The 16745-nt window shown below is 38.7% G+C and overlaps 2 protein-coding genes across 2 annotated transcripts in view; one reads left to right on the plus strand and one right to left on the minus strand.

The window, feature by feature from the left end:
- The window catches only part of LOC106881038 (uncharacterized), a 150510-nt gene that overhangs the window by 38448 nt on the left and 95317 nt on the right, over positions 1–16745 (plus strand). The gene's annotated exons all lie outside the window — the stretch shown is intronic.
- LOC149130588 (uncharacterized) lies at positions 5917–15632 on the minus strand. The gene is made up of 3 exons (XM_089344668.1): positions 13612–15632; positions 11711–12049; positions 5917–6708 (listed from the first exon to the last, which is right to left on the minus strand). The coding sequence occupies exons 2-3, from the start codon at positions 12039–12041 to the stop codon at positions 6662–6664; spliced, it is 378 nt and encodes a 125-aa protein (XP_089200794.1). The 5' UTR covers positions 12042–12049; positions 13612–15632; the 3' UTR covers positions 5917–6661.

Consider the following 16745-nt stretch of genomic DNA (forward strand, 5'->3'; position numbering starts at 1 on the left):
TTATTATTATTATTATTATTATTATTATTATTACTATTATTATTATTCAGTAGTTTTATTTTTATAACGTGCTTTCACTTCACTACCGAGCTGTATTGAAAGTGTTTTGCGTAGAATGTGTGCAGTACCCAGTAGTGCAATTTTCTGTATGTTATATATATTTGTAAGTCCTGGTGTTTTTGTTATGTATTTGTCTGAATATTTTTTTATTATACCTAAGGCACCTACTATGATAGGAATTGTTTCTGTTTTTAGATTCCACATTCGAGTTATCTCTATTTCCAGGTCTTTGTATTTTGAAAGTTTTTCCATTTCTTTTAGAGAAACGTTGTCATCTGCTGGTATTGATACATCAATTAGAAAGCATTTTTTTTCTTCATGATCTTTGACAACTATATCTGGTCTATTTGCCTTAATTTCTCTATCTGTGTGTATTGGCATATCCCAGAGTATGGTTGCTTTCTCGTTTTCTGTGACCTTTTCTGGCGTGTGTTTATACCATCTTTTTTCTGTTGCTATTCCATAATGTTGGCATAGCTTCCAGTGTATATAGGTCCCAGCTCTGTCGTGTCTGTGAATATATTCCTTCTTAGCCAGGACTGGGCAGCCAGAGATAATATGATTTATTGTTTCTTGTCGATCTCCACATATTCTACAGTTACTTGTTATATTTCTTTTCATGATGTGTTTCTGGTAATTTCTGGTGGGGAGGCTTTGGTCTTGTGCAGCAATTAAAAATCCTTCAGTCTCTGCTTTGAGTCCTGAGCTTCTCAGCCATTGCTGGGATTTTTCTCTGTCTATTTCTTTCGCATTTAGTTTAGCCCAGTATTTACCATGTAGGGGCTTTTCTTGCCATCGTTTTATCATGGTCCGTTGTTGTTCTAGTTTTAGTTTGGATTTCATTTGTTTTATAGCTTTTGTTGTTTCTTCTTCTTCTTCTTCGTATTTGTTAGGTAGATTGATTTCTTGTTTGTATTTGTCAGCTTCCTTAAATACTGAAAACAGTTTTTTGTTTTGCTCGTGTTTTGTGGCTATTTGTATTAGTTTCCCTTGCTTCTGGAGTAGGTATTTTTGCAGTCCTATGGTGGTTATTTTATAATAGTTTTCTAGCTGTATAAGACCCCTGCCACCTTCTGTGCGTTGTATATATAGCCTTTCTATGTCAGATTTTGGGTGGTGCATCCTATATCCTGTCATTATTTTTCTTGTTTTCCTGTCTATTTTACATAGTTCGTTTAGTGTCCAGTTAAGGATGTTGTAGCTGTAGCTTATAACTGGGACAGCTAAAGTGTTGATACCCATTATCTTGTTTTTAGCATTGAGCTCTGTTTTTAGTATTGATCTAACTCGTCTATAGTACTCTTTCTTTATTTTTTCTTTCATTTGTGTATGTTGTATCCTATCTAGTTCATTGACTCCTAAATACTTATATGGTTGGCTTTCGTCTAGTTCTCTTATTTCATTGGCTTTATCTAGTGTTATATTGCTACTTTTAACTAATTTTCCTCTTTTCAGGGTTGCTTTGGCACATTTTTCTAATCCGAATTTCATTTCTATTTCCTTGGTAAAGCCGTGTACTGTCTGTAGTAGTGTTTCTAGCTCTTTGTCGTTTTTTGCATATAATTTTAGGTCATCCATATATAGAAAGTGACTGACTGTTTTTCCATAGCATTTGTAACCGCATCCAGTTCTATTTAGCAATTCTGTTAAAGGTGTGAGTGCCAGGCAGAACAGGAGTGGAGAGAGCGTGTCTCCCTGGAATATTCCTCTTCTAATGGGGATGGCTTTCGTTTTCACAAGTCCCTCTTTTGTTTGGAGCTGTAGCACTGTCTGCCATTTGTTCATTGAGTGCTCTATGTATTTTATGATAATTGGTGCCACCTTGTTTATGGCTAGTGTTTCCAGAATCCACGTGTGGGGAACACTGTCGAAAGCCTTTTGGTAGTCCACCCAGGCCATACTGAGGCCTTTCTTCTTTCTGCGGCTGTCTTCAGTTATGGCTTTATTGATCAATAATTGATCTTTACAGCCGTATGAGCCCTTGCAGCATCCCTTCTGCTCTTCTGGAAACAGGTTGTTATTTTCCAGGTGTTTACTCAATCTCTGCGATATTATTGCAGTAAAGGCTTTGTAGATCGTAGGGAGACAGGTTATAGGTCTATAGTTTTGTGGTTTCTCCGTTTCCGTGGATTTGGGGATTAAGATGGTTTTCCCTTTTGTGAGCCATTCAGGCATTGTTTCTGGATCTGCTATTATGTTGTTAAAGTTTTCTGCCAGCTTTTTATGCATTGCTGGCAGGTGTTTTAACCAGAAATTGGGGATCTTTTCGTGTCCAGGTGCTTTCCAGTTTCTTAGTCTTTGCAGTGTCTGGGTGACCTCTTCAGTTGTTATAGGGGCCCAGAGTTGCTCAGGTGCTAAGTTCGTTGTTTTAATGGTCCTTTTTTGGGGTTGTTGCTTCACCCACCATATTTGTTTCCAGAATTTCTCTAGTTCTTCTGCTGTTGGTGCTGAAGTAATGTCTATTTTATTTTTACCCATTATTATTATTATTATTATTATTATTATTATAAAGCAGCGATAATTCCCATGATACATGTAAAGACATGCAGTGTGAAACTGGTGAGAACTGTTCGTGTTATGCTTCGACGTCTGTAACTGTTTGCGTGTTTGGCGTCTAACTTTGTCATGAAATGAAGAAAAGTATCTATTAACACATCAACTATCAATGGTTGAAATTAAGTGTTTACCCATTCAGGACTATGTTCCTGTTACATCATCCACGGTGATTGATCTGAATGATTTTCTATAATGGAAGTCTTCGGTATAGAGACCCTAATTGTTCTGCTTTTATATCTCCACCAACAGAAACACCAATATCACATCACGCTATCACCAGGTGTTAAAACTACAACGTCACTATCGCAAACACCACAACTGCCTTACTGCTAACATCGGAACGGCTTCAGGAACCACAGAGCCGTATTTTCTACATGTTTAGTGAAGCGCATGTCTCTATTGAAGGCCTTCTTTTTTCTTCATAGCAATTAAAGGAGATATAAAAGAAAGTTTAATACAAGCCAGCAAGCTTGATCTGAGTGGATGATGATCTGTGTTTTGGTCATTTACAAACAGTTTGTACGTTTTGGTTATTTATGGACATGCCTAAGTCTGTAGGTAATCCCGATAAGAGAAAATAGGAGAGAAATCTGTGGTCGCTACAGGCATTTATGAAGCGTCCAGACATCTGAAGACACAACAATATTGACAGTAGAAGACAGTACGGGGTGCAGAGGAAAAGTTGTGACATTAATGAACGGTCCTGACAAGAAGTCCTTATATAACCACCTAAAGTGTACGCTCTCCGTCCTACCTCACTGAAAATAAGTGCGCTTTCTATCACATTGTATTTTGTGTGTGTGCGTATGTGTTATAGTTAGGGTCGGTAGTAGATACGTTTAGTGCGTGTGTGACCACGCGCGTGTGTGTGTGTGTGTGTGTGTGTGTGTGTGTGTGTGTGTATGCGCGTGCCTGCGTGTGTGTGTGTGTGTGTGTGTGTGTGTGTGTGTGGATGTGGATTATGAAGCGAGCGAGAGTTTGTGCTGATGTTTAAACACCTGATCAACTCTCGTCCAAAACAGTCATGTTTTAAAGAAATCCAAATGTGACCATCTCATCCATTGCAAAGACGTGATGTATTTATGGCTGATCATCCGGTTCTTTTACAGTTGCTTTGTAAGAAGCTATTCGCAATCGATGAGACATATGGCCAGAGATATTCCAGCTGCAATTATTCCGTCTTTGTATACACACACACTCTCACACATACACACACACACACATGCATAGATACAAATAAATACAAACACAAACACACACACACATACACACACACACACACACACACAAAGATACACACACACACACCTATATATATATATATATATATATATATATATATATATATGGTCTTGTGTTACAAGATTTCTAATGTGGAATCGCGTATTGAAACAGATATCGTTGTATTTTGGGACGGTCACTTTTTTTGCTAAATAAACACACGCACTCTATATTCGTTCTTCACTCGTTTATTGTATATATGTACCTATGAGCCAATAAGGGATACTTCTACTTGGTAGCTAGAATTGGTAGAAATAGCAGCCAAATCTCCCTCAAAACACCCAACTGTCTTAATCCGACAATTCTTCCTATTATGTAGTTTGAATGAGAAACATTAAATAAAGATTAAGATTGTTAACTCCAAAATTTTACACGTTTTAATAGCAATCAATTTTCTTCTCTTTTTTGTGTAGCTTTTTATGTCAGCTGTAAAGGTGAAGAGGATTAACTTGTACGGTGTGAAATAGTAGAGATGTTTAGTGATTCTGTGTGTTGGTTACTTTTGACTGTTTCTTCTCAGTAAGGATAATTTATTGATAACGTATCTTAACACAATATATATACAACTTCAAGTGGAATTGGACGTCATAAGAGAGACAGCGTAGCGACGGTTTTGGTTGACTGTCATCCTGCACTCCCCTTTTTGCTAGCGAAATTGTATGTGCCGACAGTGTGAGCAACTGGTTGATTTTAATGGCAGAACAAACAGGACAAAAAGATTCTCACCTTGAAACTAACTATTTTCAAAATCATTTTAGATTACGGAACGCACTGCTCTCTCATGTATCAATGTTTAAAATTTCAGCGCGATCGGGTGAATAATACGTGAGTTATAAGCGCACAAACAGACAGACAGAACGGATTTTATAAGATATATATATATATATATATACATATATATTACAATTAAAAGGGTAAAGGATTATCAATTTATTAATTTATTAATAAATTAATAATTAATAATTTTTACCAAGCCCTTCGGTATGTAAACACCATTATCGGTGAAGAACTTATTTAAAAGTTCTTATACATTTATAAACATAATTAAGGGATCATCAACAATTGCTTCACCACATACCGAAGTTCAGAAATAGCAGCTAATGTGCTGAAACTCCAACAGATAGCATTACTTGTAACTCACAAATGCAAAACAAGGAGAAAAAATAACGAAACTAACCAGTCGTAGTTAATCATAGACGCGTTTCTGGCTTAGAAGTGAAAAAACTCTTCATTTCCTCATCAGTATGATATTCCAGTTGCAAATTCGACAATGCTAGCAATTGTGCATGCATGACCGAGCGACATCATGCATCGGCACAACTTGAAACCATCTCCGAACCTGCATAGGCCAGCCAGTTCTTATCCCTCCTCAAGAATTACCATGTGCGTCACAAACAATACTGCAGAAAATCTGCGGTTTACTATCAGCACTTTAGCTGCTATTTCTGAACTTCGGTATGTGGTGAAGCAACTGTTGCTGATCCCATAATTATGTATATATATATATACATATATATATATATATATATATATATATATATATATATATATATATATATGTGTGTGTGTGTGTGTGTGTGTGTGTGTATGTATATATGTATATATATGTGTGTGTATGTAGGCATGGATTCCCCCCCCTTTCGTACCGTAGTGGCTACACGACGACCGGTCCTACTTTGCCAGGCGAGAGGTGTTCACTGTTATCAGTTCCAATGTCACTCACCTCGTTGTTCGCAACATTTGTATTTGATATTTTCGCTCTTAGTGAGGTTGCGGTGATAAGGTGATTCAACCACAGATATTTTTATTACGACATCAACCCTGGAGGGGTTGCCTGACACACCATATATCAACCTGGTATTTCAGGGTCACCAGGTGTGCTTACAGGTACTACAACTTGGCCAAGGATAACATAAATATAATTATCGTTTAGGCTAACCTCTTATTCCCATGTCGAGTCTCCACAAACGAGTACACTTTAACATCATACCCCCCAAATTTCAGGCCTCTTGCCTTTAACAGCAAGGATTGATATTATTATTATTATTATTATTATTATTATTATTATTATTAATATTATTTTTATTATTATTATTATTTACAAAAAAAGATGTGCCATTGTCATCAGGTGAACGATATTTCAACATTTCCTGGTTCTTCCACAGGTTCAAAAAAGAAACGTGCCAATTCACTTCATTTTGGTTAACATTTTTAGGATTGAGGTAACTCCTCCAGAAGATATAGAAGCAAAAAAACACAAAAAAAGAAGAAGCGTCATAAAAAAGAAAGAGTGTCATCATTTTTCAGCAAATAAAGCTGAGTTTCACTGAAATAGATAGTTAATTCTGGGACACTCACATACACCCCTCCCCCACACACATAAATGCACATACATACACTTGCACATACACACACGCACACACAGAGACACACACACAAACACACACACAGACACACATACACACATGCACACAGGCGCGCGCAGGCACACACACACACATGCACATTCACACACGCACACACACATAATACGCTTACATACACATGTACATACACACACAACAGATGCTGGCGTTGTGGTATAGTTAAGAAGCTTGCTTTGCAGCCAAGTGCTTTCGGGTTCAATCCTACTGTGGAGCACCTTAGACAAGGGTCTTCTACTTATAGTCCGTTTTCTTATACAACTAATTATTTGTGAGTGAATTCCATTGACAGAAGCCGTATGGTCACGTTGTATAAAACAGCTCTTTTGATTGGTTAGTTACTATTCCAAGCGGATGAAGATGCCCATGGAATCAGCTGTTTCCAAACCTGGAAAATAATAAAAGTAACGACAATAACAACAACAACAACACTAACAGCAAAAATAACAGGATGAATATCAGTAATAGCAAATCCATCTTTGGGAATTTGATTTATATATTTAATCAAATTACTATTTCCTTTCTTTAAGGTGGCGAACTGGCAGAATCGTTAGCACACCAGGTAGAATACTTAATGGCATTTAGTCTCCCTTCACGGTTCTGAGTTCAAAGTAGCGCCGAGATTGAGTTTGGCAAATAGTTGATTCTTGGGACGTGAAGCTCTTCAGGTTTCGAACGAAAGGAACATTCGATACTGTTTGTGACCTCATCACAATTGACAAAATGTCTCCTCTCTAAACAACGTTGGAATGGTTTGAAAAGATGGTAGTCAGATGGAGCAAAACCAGGGGAATGAGGGGGATGAGACAAAACCACTATATTTTGTGCTGTAATATTTCCCTTTGTGTTAAGGCGACGAGCTGGCAGAATCGTTACCGCGCAGAATGCTTAGCGGCATTTCATAAGTCTTTAGGTTCTGAGTCCGAATTCCGCCGAGGTCTACTTTGCCTTTCGTACTTTCGGGGTCGATAAAGTAAGTACAAGTTGAGTGCTGGGGACGATGTTATCAATTTACCCTTTCCCCCGAAATTACTGGCCTTGTGCCAAAATTTCCCTTCGTGATTTGAGCAATATGTGCTTTGCTCCAGTTCATTCAGTTGTAGAAATGAGTTGCAAGGTCATTGGTGCCGAGCTGTATCGGCCCCTTTGCCTTTCCTTTGAGTAACATCGGTGGCGTGGAGACGGGAGGCTGTCAGGCATGGGCGACTGCTGGTCAGCCGTAAACAACCTTGCAAGGACTTCTCTCGCAGAGGGGAACATCCTAGGTGCAATGCCGAGGCTATTCATGACCGAAGGGGTCGTCTTTTAATGCTACTCTGGATCCCAATTTACTATTTTACATGCACGGAGCCCCTCTACCCCAACAAAGCATCTCATAGGGATCACAGGGGGGAAAATGGATGCCAGTTGAGAATCACAGGAGTAAAATAACCATGCTTAAATTCATAGATTTATGCGAGTACAAGAGACTACTACTACTACTACTACTACTACTACTACTACTACTACTACTACTACTACTACTACCACTAGTGCTGCTGCTGCTGCTGCTGCTGCTTCTACAACCTTAATATTTGAAGAAGACAACTTTATTTCTAAAACTTCCATTCCAAATAGTGTATTTTCAAATATATTATATCTGCGCTACATCTCAATCAGTTCCATCTGCAAACATCACCATGGATACAATTCCTGGATAACACATAGCATCAGGCGGAAAGGGGCGTGGCTAAGTGCTTAGGGGTATTCAGCTCACAATAGTAAGGTCACGAGTTCGATACCCCGGTAGCGCGTTGTGTCTTGAGCAAGGTAATTTATTTCAACTTTCTCTAGTCCACTCAGCTGGCTGAAATGAGTAGCCCCTTGCATTTCAAAGGGCCGGTCTTGTGCAAATTCTGCATCTTGCTGAATTTCTCTCAGAACTACGTTAAGAGTACTCATATCTGTGGAGTACTCAGCCAATTCACGTTTAATTTCTCGAGCAAGATGTTCCGTTGATCGGATCAACTGGAACACGCGTCGTCGTAACCGACGGAGTGCCATCAGACAGGATTACAAGGAAACTTTGGACCTAAATTCACTTTTCGACCACATAGATCCGGGTTCACTCCCACCGCGAGGTACGCTGGGTAAGTGTCTTCTACTACTCTACCCTCGGGCAGATAAAATCCTTGTGTTGGGATTTAGTGAACGCAAGCAGAAAGACACTCTCATATATATATGTATATATATATATATATATATATATATATATATATATATATATATATATATATATATATATATATATATATATATATATATATATATACATATATATATATATACATATATATATATATATATATATATACATATATATATATATACATATATATATATATATATATATATATATATATATATATATATATATATATATACATATCTATATATATGTATGTATGTATGTGTGTGTGTGTGTGTGTGTGTGTGTGTGTGTGTATATATATATGTGTGTCTGTATGTGTGATTATGCCTGGGCAAAAAATATCGATACCAGCTGCGGCATTTTCTAAGGTGACTCACTTTCACCTTTAATTTGCTGCATAGCCCTAATACCCCGTACAAGTAAACTTAACAGAACAAGGTATGAATATAAAATCGGAGACAAGAAAATAAGTCATCTATTTTATATGGATGACTTAAAACTCTATGGCGAAGACGATAATGAGATTGAAGAACTACTATGTACTGTAAAAAAGCATTCAGTGATGACACTGAGATGGAATTTGGGTTTGTTAAACGTGCCAAGGCCACTTTCCAGAAAGGGAAGTCATAAAAGACCTCGAGCAGGAACAAACTTACAAGTACCTCGGAGTAAGTGAGGGTTCTGGTATTCAGCATGCAAGCATGAAAGAGAAGACCCGGAAGGGGTCTGAGAGGAGAGTTCGAGCAGTCGTAAGACCCGAGTTCAATGCACGTAAGAAGGTGTTAGCTATAAATTCCTTAACAGTTCCGGTTGTTAGTTACAGTTTCAATGTGCTGAATTGGAATATAAGCGAAATAAGGAAGATTGGAGGGAAAATCCGCAAGCTGCTGACTTGCAATAAGGTGCACCACCCACAGGCAGACGCGGATCGTCTTTACCTACCGAGAGTTCAAGGAGGTCGAGGCTTGATTCAATTTGAAATCTCCTACAAAACCACCACAAATTGAATGGCAAAATGTCTAGAAACATCTAACGACTAGTAGCTAAAGCTCGTTGAAAACGATGAAAGACGGAAGAAGCTACATTCTGTTATGAAAGAGAGCAAAATATCTTCAAGTGAGTTGAACAGCATGATAGAAGTGCTGCAACTGTAGTTGAAAAGAAGGTTAAATCAATAGCAAAGCAAAATGTGTTTGAACAATTGGCTGATAACTGGGAACAAAAAGCTCTGCATGGCAAATATGTGGCCCGTAGCAAACAAGCTGATGTAGACCAGAAGCGCACCCATCAGTGGCTACGGAGCTCAAGGCTAAAGGCAGAGAGAGAAGGCTTTATCTTGGCTTTCCAAGATCAGAGCATATTGACCCGGAACTATCAAGCCAATGTGATGAAAAATGATGTAGATCCAAAGTGACGATACAGCAACGATGGGATAGAAACAGTGGACCACCTAATCTCTGGAAGTAAGGATTTAGTACCTGTAGAGTACAAACCAAGACATGACAGCGTTGGCCAATATCTACACTGGATAAAGTGTCGCCATTATAAAATCAAAACTGCTGACAAATCGTACAAACACCACACTGAAGTTGTAAGAGAGAGAGAGAGAGAAAATGTAACTATTCTTTGGGACTTACCAGTATGTACTGACCAGACCATTAAGTCAAACAAAGCAGATATTGTGGTGAAAGGCCAAAACAATAACGTCTGTTTATTGATTGAAAATGATCATACCCTCTGACCATAATATCTCGGCAAAAGCATTTGATAAGCTCAGAAGATATAAAGATTTGCTAATCGAAATCGAAAAGATGTGGCCTCTCAAGACGGTTACAATACCAGTGATTGTAGGAGCACTTGGAATGATCAAGAAAAGAACTGATAACTAATTAAGAATGATCCCTGGCTTACCATCCATGCAGGAAGTGCAAAAACCTGTCTTAACTGGCACGTCACACGTATTGAGAAGAGCATTGTCGCTGTGAATTTTCTTTCCCTTTTCTTCCTTTACTTTCTTTGTTTACATATTTATTTTTGTTTTTTGTTTTTTATTTTTTCCGCTGTGTCGTTCTTCCCCTTTTTTTCTCTATCACATGACTTTGTAATTGGACAATTTCGTGAGTTTGTATTTGTGGTCTACCAATGTATACAGTGCGATAATCTGCGCTGGGTGTCAGGAAGACACTCGGCAAGAATTGGAAACGATTGAAAGATGATAAAGAAAATTACAATAATAATAATAGATAGATAGATAGAGAGATAGATAGATGAGTTCTTAACTTTTGTATACGATTGCCAAATTCCATCACTCTACTACTACTACTACTACTACTACTACTACTACTACTACTACTACTTATAATAATAATAATAATAATTTTGGGGCTATTATGTCAAAATGTAACCGTTTGTAGAGACTCGATATTCGAATGCTGAGGTTACTCTAAACAATAATTCCCTTCATGTAAGCTTTGGAAAAGTTGAAATACGTTTAAGCCCAACCGGTGACCTTGAAATACAAGGTTGGCATATGACAGGGGTCTGGGCAACCTGTTTAAAGATGATGTCTCAATAAAAATATAGGTGGTTGTATCACTTCATCATTGCAACACACTCTACGAGTGAAAACGCCAAATGGAAAATGATTTGAACAACAGTGAGACTGAGACTGGATCTGATAACGGTGAAGATCTCTCGCCTGGCAGGGTGGGCTCGGTCGTCATCGAGCGACTGTAGTAGGAAGGAAAGGAAGAAAGACGGATTGCATTGGTGATGGAATGTTACATACGAAGTAGCATTGGACAAATGAGAGAGATATGGTTTGAAAAGGTAATGTTTGATGAAACTCGACAGAGACATACTGACCAAGAAAGACAGATAAAAATGAAATGCTGCTTAACAGAAGTAGGAATCGAAGAAAACATATATAGAAACTACCAGACGGAAAATAGCAACGTAAGAGAGGGAGATGTTAATGACACAGAATGCAGGGATATGGAGAGACAACAGCAACAGCAACCACAACAACAATAATATCAACAACAACGTCAACAAGAATATTGATTTGAAATCTTGGCCAGCAATTTCGATGGTAGAGGAATAAGTCGATTTCATGGATCCTCTGCGTTCAACCGGTAGTTATATCTTATCGCACAATGTAAGAAAGAAAAACAACTAATAATAATGAAGCTTCACTTACATCTATAGAAGGAAATCTCGTTGACGTCATTCGTGCTGACGACTGTCATTATATTTTTCGGTGAGTAATTCTTACAAACATGGCTGATTTTGTGGTAAGTAAAGAATTCTGATTGGCTGTTCAGAGCGATGACGGCACATTCCAGTACACTTGATACGGTGGAGAATTGTTGTGTTGGAGGTGTCTGAAGATAACCATAGGAATAACCAGGTTCCAAACGATTGTAGTAAGCTTCACTAAATTCCTGATCTGAGGTAACAGCCAGGATTGTTGTAAGGGTTAAGAGCAGCACTTCCCTTGCATCTGGACGGGTAAAATGAAACAGGGACATTCTTGGCTCTATGATTGAAAGAGGGAGAAAGAAGGGTGAAAGAAATGACATGAAAGAGAGAGAGAGAGAGAGAGAGAGAGAGAGAGAGAGAGAGAAAGAAAGAGAGAGAGAAAGAGTCAGATAGACAGATAGACAGGCAGAGATTGAAAGGATTTTTGGAAAGAGAAAAAAGACAAAGTAAAATTTAATATTTAGAAAGAGAACGAGGAAGAGAAGGTAGAAAAGTGTAAGAGAGTAACAGAAAGAAACCCTGTAAGTGGAAGATAAGTTTGGGTGAGATGGAAGATGTCTGTAAAAGAACACGAAAAAAACATTAATTACGATTTAAAATGAAAGTTTTAAGATATATTTGTGTTATTAATAAAGGTGCGGCTCCTGGTTATGATTTAAACTACATCAAGTAGTGGGGCCTCTTTGGGGGTTTTTTGAGGAGTGCAGAAACACCTCTTAGCTACTGGTGTTTCCACGTCTATTCTGACTTGGAACAGTAAAAAGTGTCAGAGTTCCAACTATGGGTTAATTGACAAGTCAGTTTGGCAGATGAAGGTCATTAGCCTGGTGGGTGGAGGGGGCGATACAACTAAGGGATGGAAACCCCGTTTCATTGCAACAATATTCAACAATGGTTACTACCGACTTAACAGGGTATTGATCCATACATTATAAGGGTGAAATCGAAAACGTAACGTTCTGTAAGTAAATAGCCTCAAAAATGTTTCAAGAATTTCTTCGGGGTCAATATACGAAGTCCTGATTAAATTACATGCATTAATCCTACATCGAGAAAGAGCTGCATGAATATGTGTGCTAATTGGACAAAAGCATCAACAATTATCGATAAAGGGTAAATATATTTTTTTCCCTTTATATAATCAAAAAAACTGTAATATTTGCCAGTCTCTCTGCACAATATAATTCACAATCTCATCCAAAAGGGCTGTAAAATATTCACTTTACTTTGCATATCCAGTGGGAGCATAAATTAATTTGAGATTCCTGCGTTGTTGTAAAACGAATGTACAAATGCAGAAAAGAAAAATTGTGGATTAAATAATTCAGTGTTATTTAAAGTATCACAGTATTCTCAGCCATCTAGAAAATACATCATCATCATCTTCATTATTATCATCTGCCTCATCTGATGAAAAACATCTTCATCGCAGTATAATTCTATTCGCCATTTCTATTTTATCCTTCGGTAAGCGCAGCTTACACTTAGGTGAATCTCACGGAATAACCGCTCGGGCTTCAATTAATGATGCCTGTATCCATCTAAAATATTTGAAACATCCACTGACGATACATGAGATTTAAATGCTTATTCACATTTTCTTTTTGTACTGAATATTCGCTGCTGCAATTGCGATGCATATAATATGCACGTGCATCTGTTATGCCATCAAATATGGCAGTATGGATCAGCGAATAAGGGAGAACTCTACATGGTGGCTAGACCTTAAATAATATACAAATACACACACTCACACAACCTGGACTTAATCCTTACAGACTCTAATCCTTACACACGAAATACCACGAAATACCATGCGATATAAAAGAAAACACTTACTTTCACTGAGATTGAAGGCAGACCCTACACCGTAGTTTGTTATGTGAACGATTGATATCAGGACTGCTCATTAATGTCACAATTTTGCTCTGATCTTCCTCTCGTCTTCTACTCACAATATTTTCTTCTATTCCCCAAAGTAGAGTCTACAGATGTCAGGTCCCTTCAAATATGCCAGTACTGGTCACTGCTCTCCGTCCGATGTTCTCTTATCAGTATTACCTACAAACTCCGATGTGTCTATGAATGACCAAAACGCATTGACTGTCCACTGCTGTTAGTATCATCCACTCAGATCAAGCTTGTTTACTAATGTGTCTGTATTTCTCCACTGAAGTGAAAATACACCTAGCTTTGAGCACGTCTTATCTTATTGCTATGAAGAAAAAATGTCCTTGAAAAGAGTTTTGTACTTCACTAAACATAGAAAGAATAACGGCTGAGTAATTATTGAAGTGGTTCCGATGGTGATAATGTCGGTACAATGGCGTTTATGGTGGTGGCATTATTGTGCTAGCATTCGGTGATGGCGTGATGTGTTTATGAAATATAAAAGATGAACAGGGAACGTTACTATGTAGATTTCCAATGAAGAAAGGCATTGAAATCCGTCAACGCAGTTGAGACAACGAGGACTTGTTCATATATCTGCACGGAACACAATCAATTTTAATCATTGATTGTATTTATTAAAAAATTTTTTTTTTTCTTTTCATGACAAATAACTGGCGCAAAGATATTTACTTCGGTGCTTCTTAAGTACAAATATAACGCCCGCGGATGCAGCACGCCCGCCCCCCCGCTCCTCCGCACACACACACACACACACACACACACACACACACACACACACACACACACACACACACACACACACACACACACACACACACACACACACACACACACATAATGATTCATGGCTCTTCAACTTCAGTTAAAATATAAAGCTGCTTTAACGCAGGTTCTCAATTACAACGATATAGAAGTGTATATAGGTACAACTGACGGTAACAGGAATTCTAAAATTCAAAATATGAACGAGTATTTCTTTATAAATGTTTACTGAAGAAACAGTATTACTCAAGGCCCGAGAGTTTTGTGCGTTGGTGCCTATCAAACTAGATACGGGTTGAAGAGCTGTGGCTTTATACAGCTGGTGATAATTCCATCTTTATCTGGAATGTTCTAGATCAAATTTTCAAACCATACCAATATTACGAGGATTATCTTTAAAGCCCTTCCAGTGTCACCACCACTATAACCAGTACTACATCTACCATCCTACATCATCGCATCACCAATAACGCTAACACCGCCACCAACAGGCTACCACTACTATCACGCCACCACATTAATATAAACCACTCTATCCACTTACCACCACCAATGCCATTCTTGCTAAATTAGCACAATAATTATCAACACGGCTGTAATGATATCCTTAAGACATCACCACAATCATCACCACCAACATGATACCACATCACTATCAACGCCCCATTAAAAGCTGCCCTGGAAGGAAACAATCACTTCTCCTAATACAACTGTGTCATCACCAACAACAACAATAACAACAAAACCTACGCCTTCTAAAGATACTGGTGACAAAAGGAGTGTGTTTGAAGTCTGTTCAGAGAAGTCTTTCTGTAAACACTGGCTTCTTATAAATCGAATGTAGCTTCACTTCGATTGAGAATTGTGCGCATTAGACTCGATGCAAGAGGGCAGCACTGACTGTAGTGGACGGTTGGGGCATCTGTGAAGATTAAGTAATAGCTGAAGTCATTATTGAGCAATTCAAACATTTGGGGACATTCCTTGGTAGTTCAGTGGCATCAGGTGATAGTATCGACAACAGTGGACAGTGGTTAACGTTTTCAAACAAAGTTGTTAGCCATTCCTGGCTGGGCCAAATCATACACACACACACACACACACGCGTTTTATATATAGTCTGGACACTCGTGTGCTGGAACAACAACAGCTCTCTCTCTCTGTCCCTCTGTCTCTCTGTCACTCTGTCTCTGTCTCTCTGTCTCTCTGTCTTCCTGTCTCTCTTTCTCTCTGTCTCTCTGTCTCTCTTTCTCTCTGTCTCTCTGTCTCTCTGTCTCTCTTTCTCTCTGTCTCTCTGTCTCTCTTTCTCTCTGTCTCTCTGTCTCTCTGCCTCTTTTTCTCTCTGTCTCTCTGTCTCTCTGTCTCTCTTTTTCTCTGTCTCTCTGTCTCTCTGTCTCTCTGTCTCTCTTTCTCTCTGTCTTTCTGTCTCGCCGTCTCTCTGTCTCTCTGTCTCTGTCTCTCTGTCTCTCTTTCTTTCTGTCTTTCTGTCTCTCTGTCTCTCTTTCTCACTGTCTCTCTGTCTCTCTTTCTCTCTGTCTCTCTGTCTCCCTTTCTCTCTGTCTCTCTGGCTCTGTCTCTCTGTATCTCTGTCTCTCTGTCTCTCTGTCTCTCTGTTTCTCTGTCTCTCTTTTTCTCTGTCTCTCTGTCTCTCTTTCTCTCTGTCTTTCTCTCTCTCTGTCTCTCTTTCTCTCTGTCTCTCTGTCTCTCTTTTTCTCTGTCTCTCTGTCTCTCTGTCTCTCTTTCTCTCTGTCTTTCTGTCTCTCTGTCTCACTGTCTCTCTTTTTCTCTGTCTCTCTTTTTCTCTGTCTCTCTGTCTCTCTGTCTCTCTGTATCTTTGTCTCTCTGTCTCTCTGTCTCTCTTTCTCTCTTTTTCTCTGTCTCTTTGTCTCTGTCTCTCTGTCTCTCTGACTCTCTGTCTCTCTGTCTCTCTTTCTCTCTGTCTTTCTGTCTCTCTGCCTTTCTGTCTCTCTGTCTCTCTTTTTCTCTTTTTCTCTGACTCTCTGTCTCTCTGTCTCTCTTTCTCTCTGTCTCTCTTTCTCTGTGTCTCTCTGTCTCTCTGTCTCTCTTTCTCTCTGTCTCTCTGTCTCTCTGTCTCTCTGTCTCTCTTTCTCTCTGTCTCTCTGTCTCTCTGTCTCTCTGTCACTCTCTCTCTCTTTCTCTCTGTCTCTCTGTCTCTCTGTCTCTCTGTCTCTCTTTCTCTCTGTCTCTCTGTCTCTCTGTCTCTCTTTCTCTCTGTCTCTCTTTCTCTCTGTCTCTCTATCTCTCTTTCTCTCTGTCTCTCTGTCTCTCTGTCTCTC

Source organism: Octopus bimaculoides, chromosome 28, assembly GCF_046866305.1.
Source record: "Octopus bimaculoides isolate indiv1 chromosome 28, ASM4686630v1, whole genome shotgun sequence".
NCBI classification, from domain to species: Eukaryota; Metazoa; Mollusca; class Cephalopoda; order Octopoda; family Octopodidae; genus Octopus; species Octopus bimaculoides.

Excerpts from the sequence above, each read along its gene's own strand:
- LOC149130588 (XM_089344668.1), bottom strand. The coding sequence starts at position 12,041 with ATGTCCCTGTTTCATTTTACCCGTCCAGATGCAAGGGAAGTGCTGCTC. Across the intron at positions 6,709-11,710 it reads CGAGATTTCCTTCTATAGAT|GTTTGGAAACAGCTGATTCC; the intron begins GTAAGTGAAGCT and ends ATTATTTTCCAG.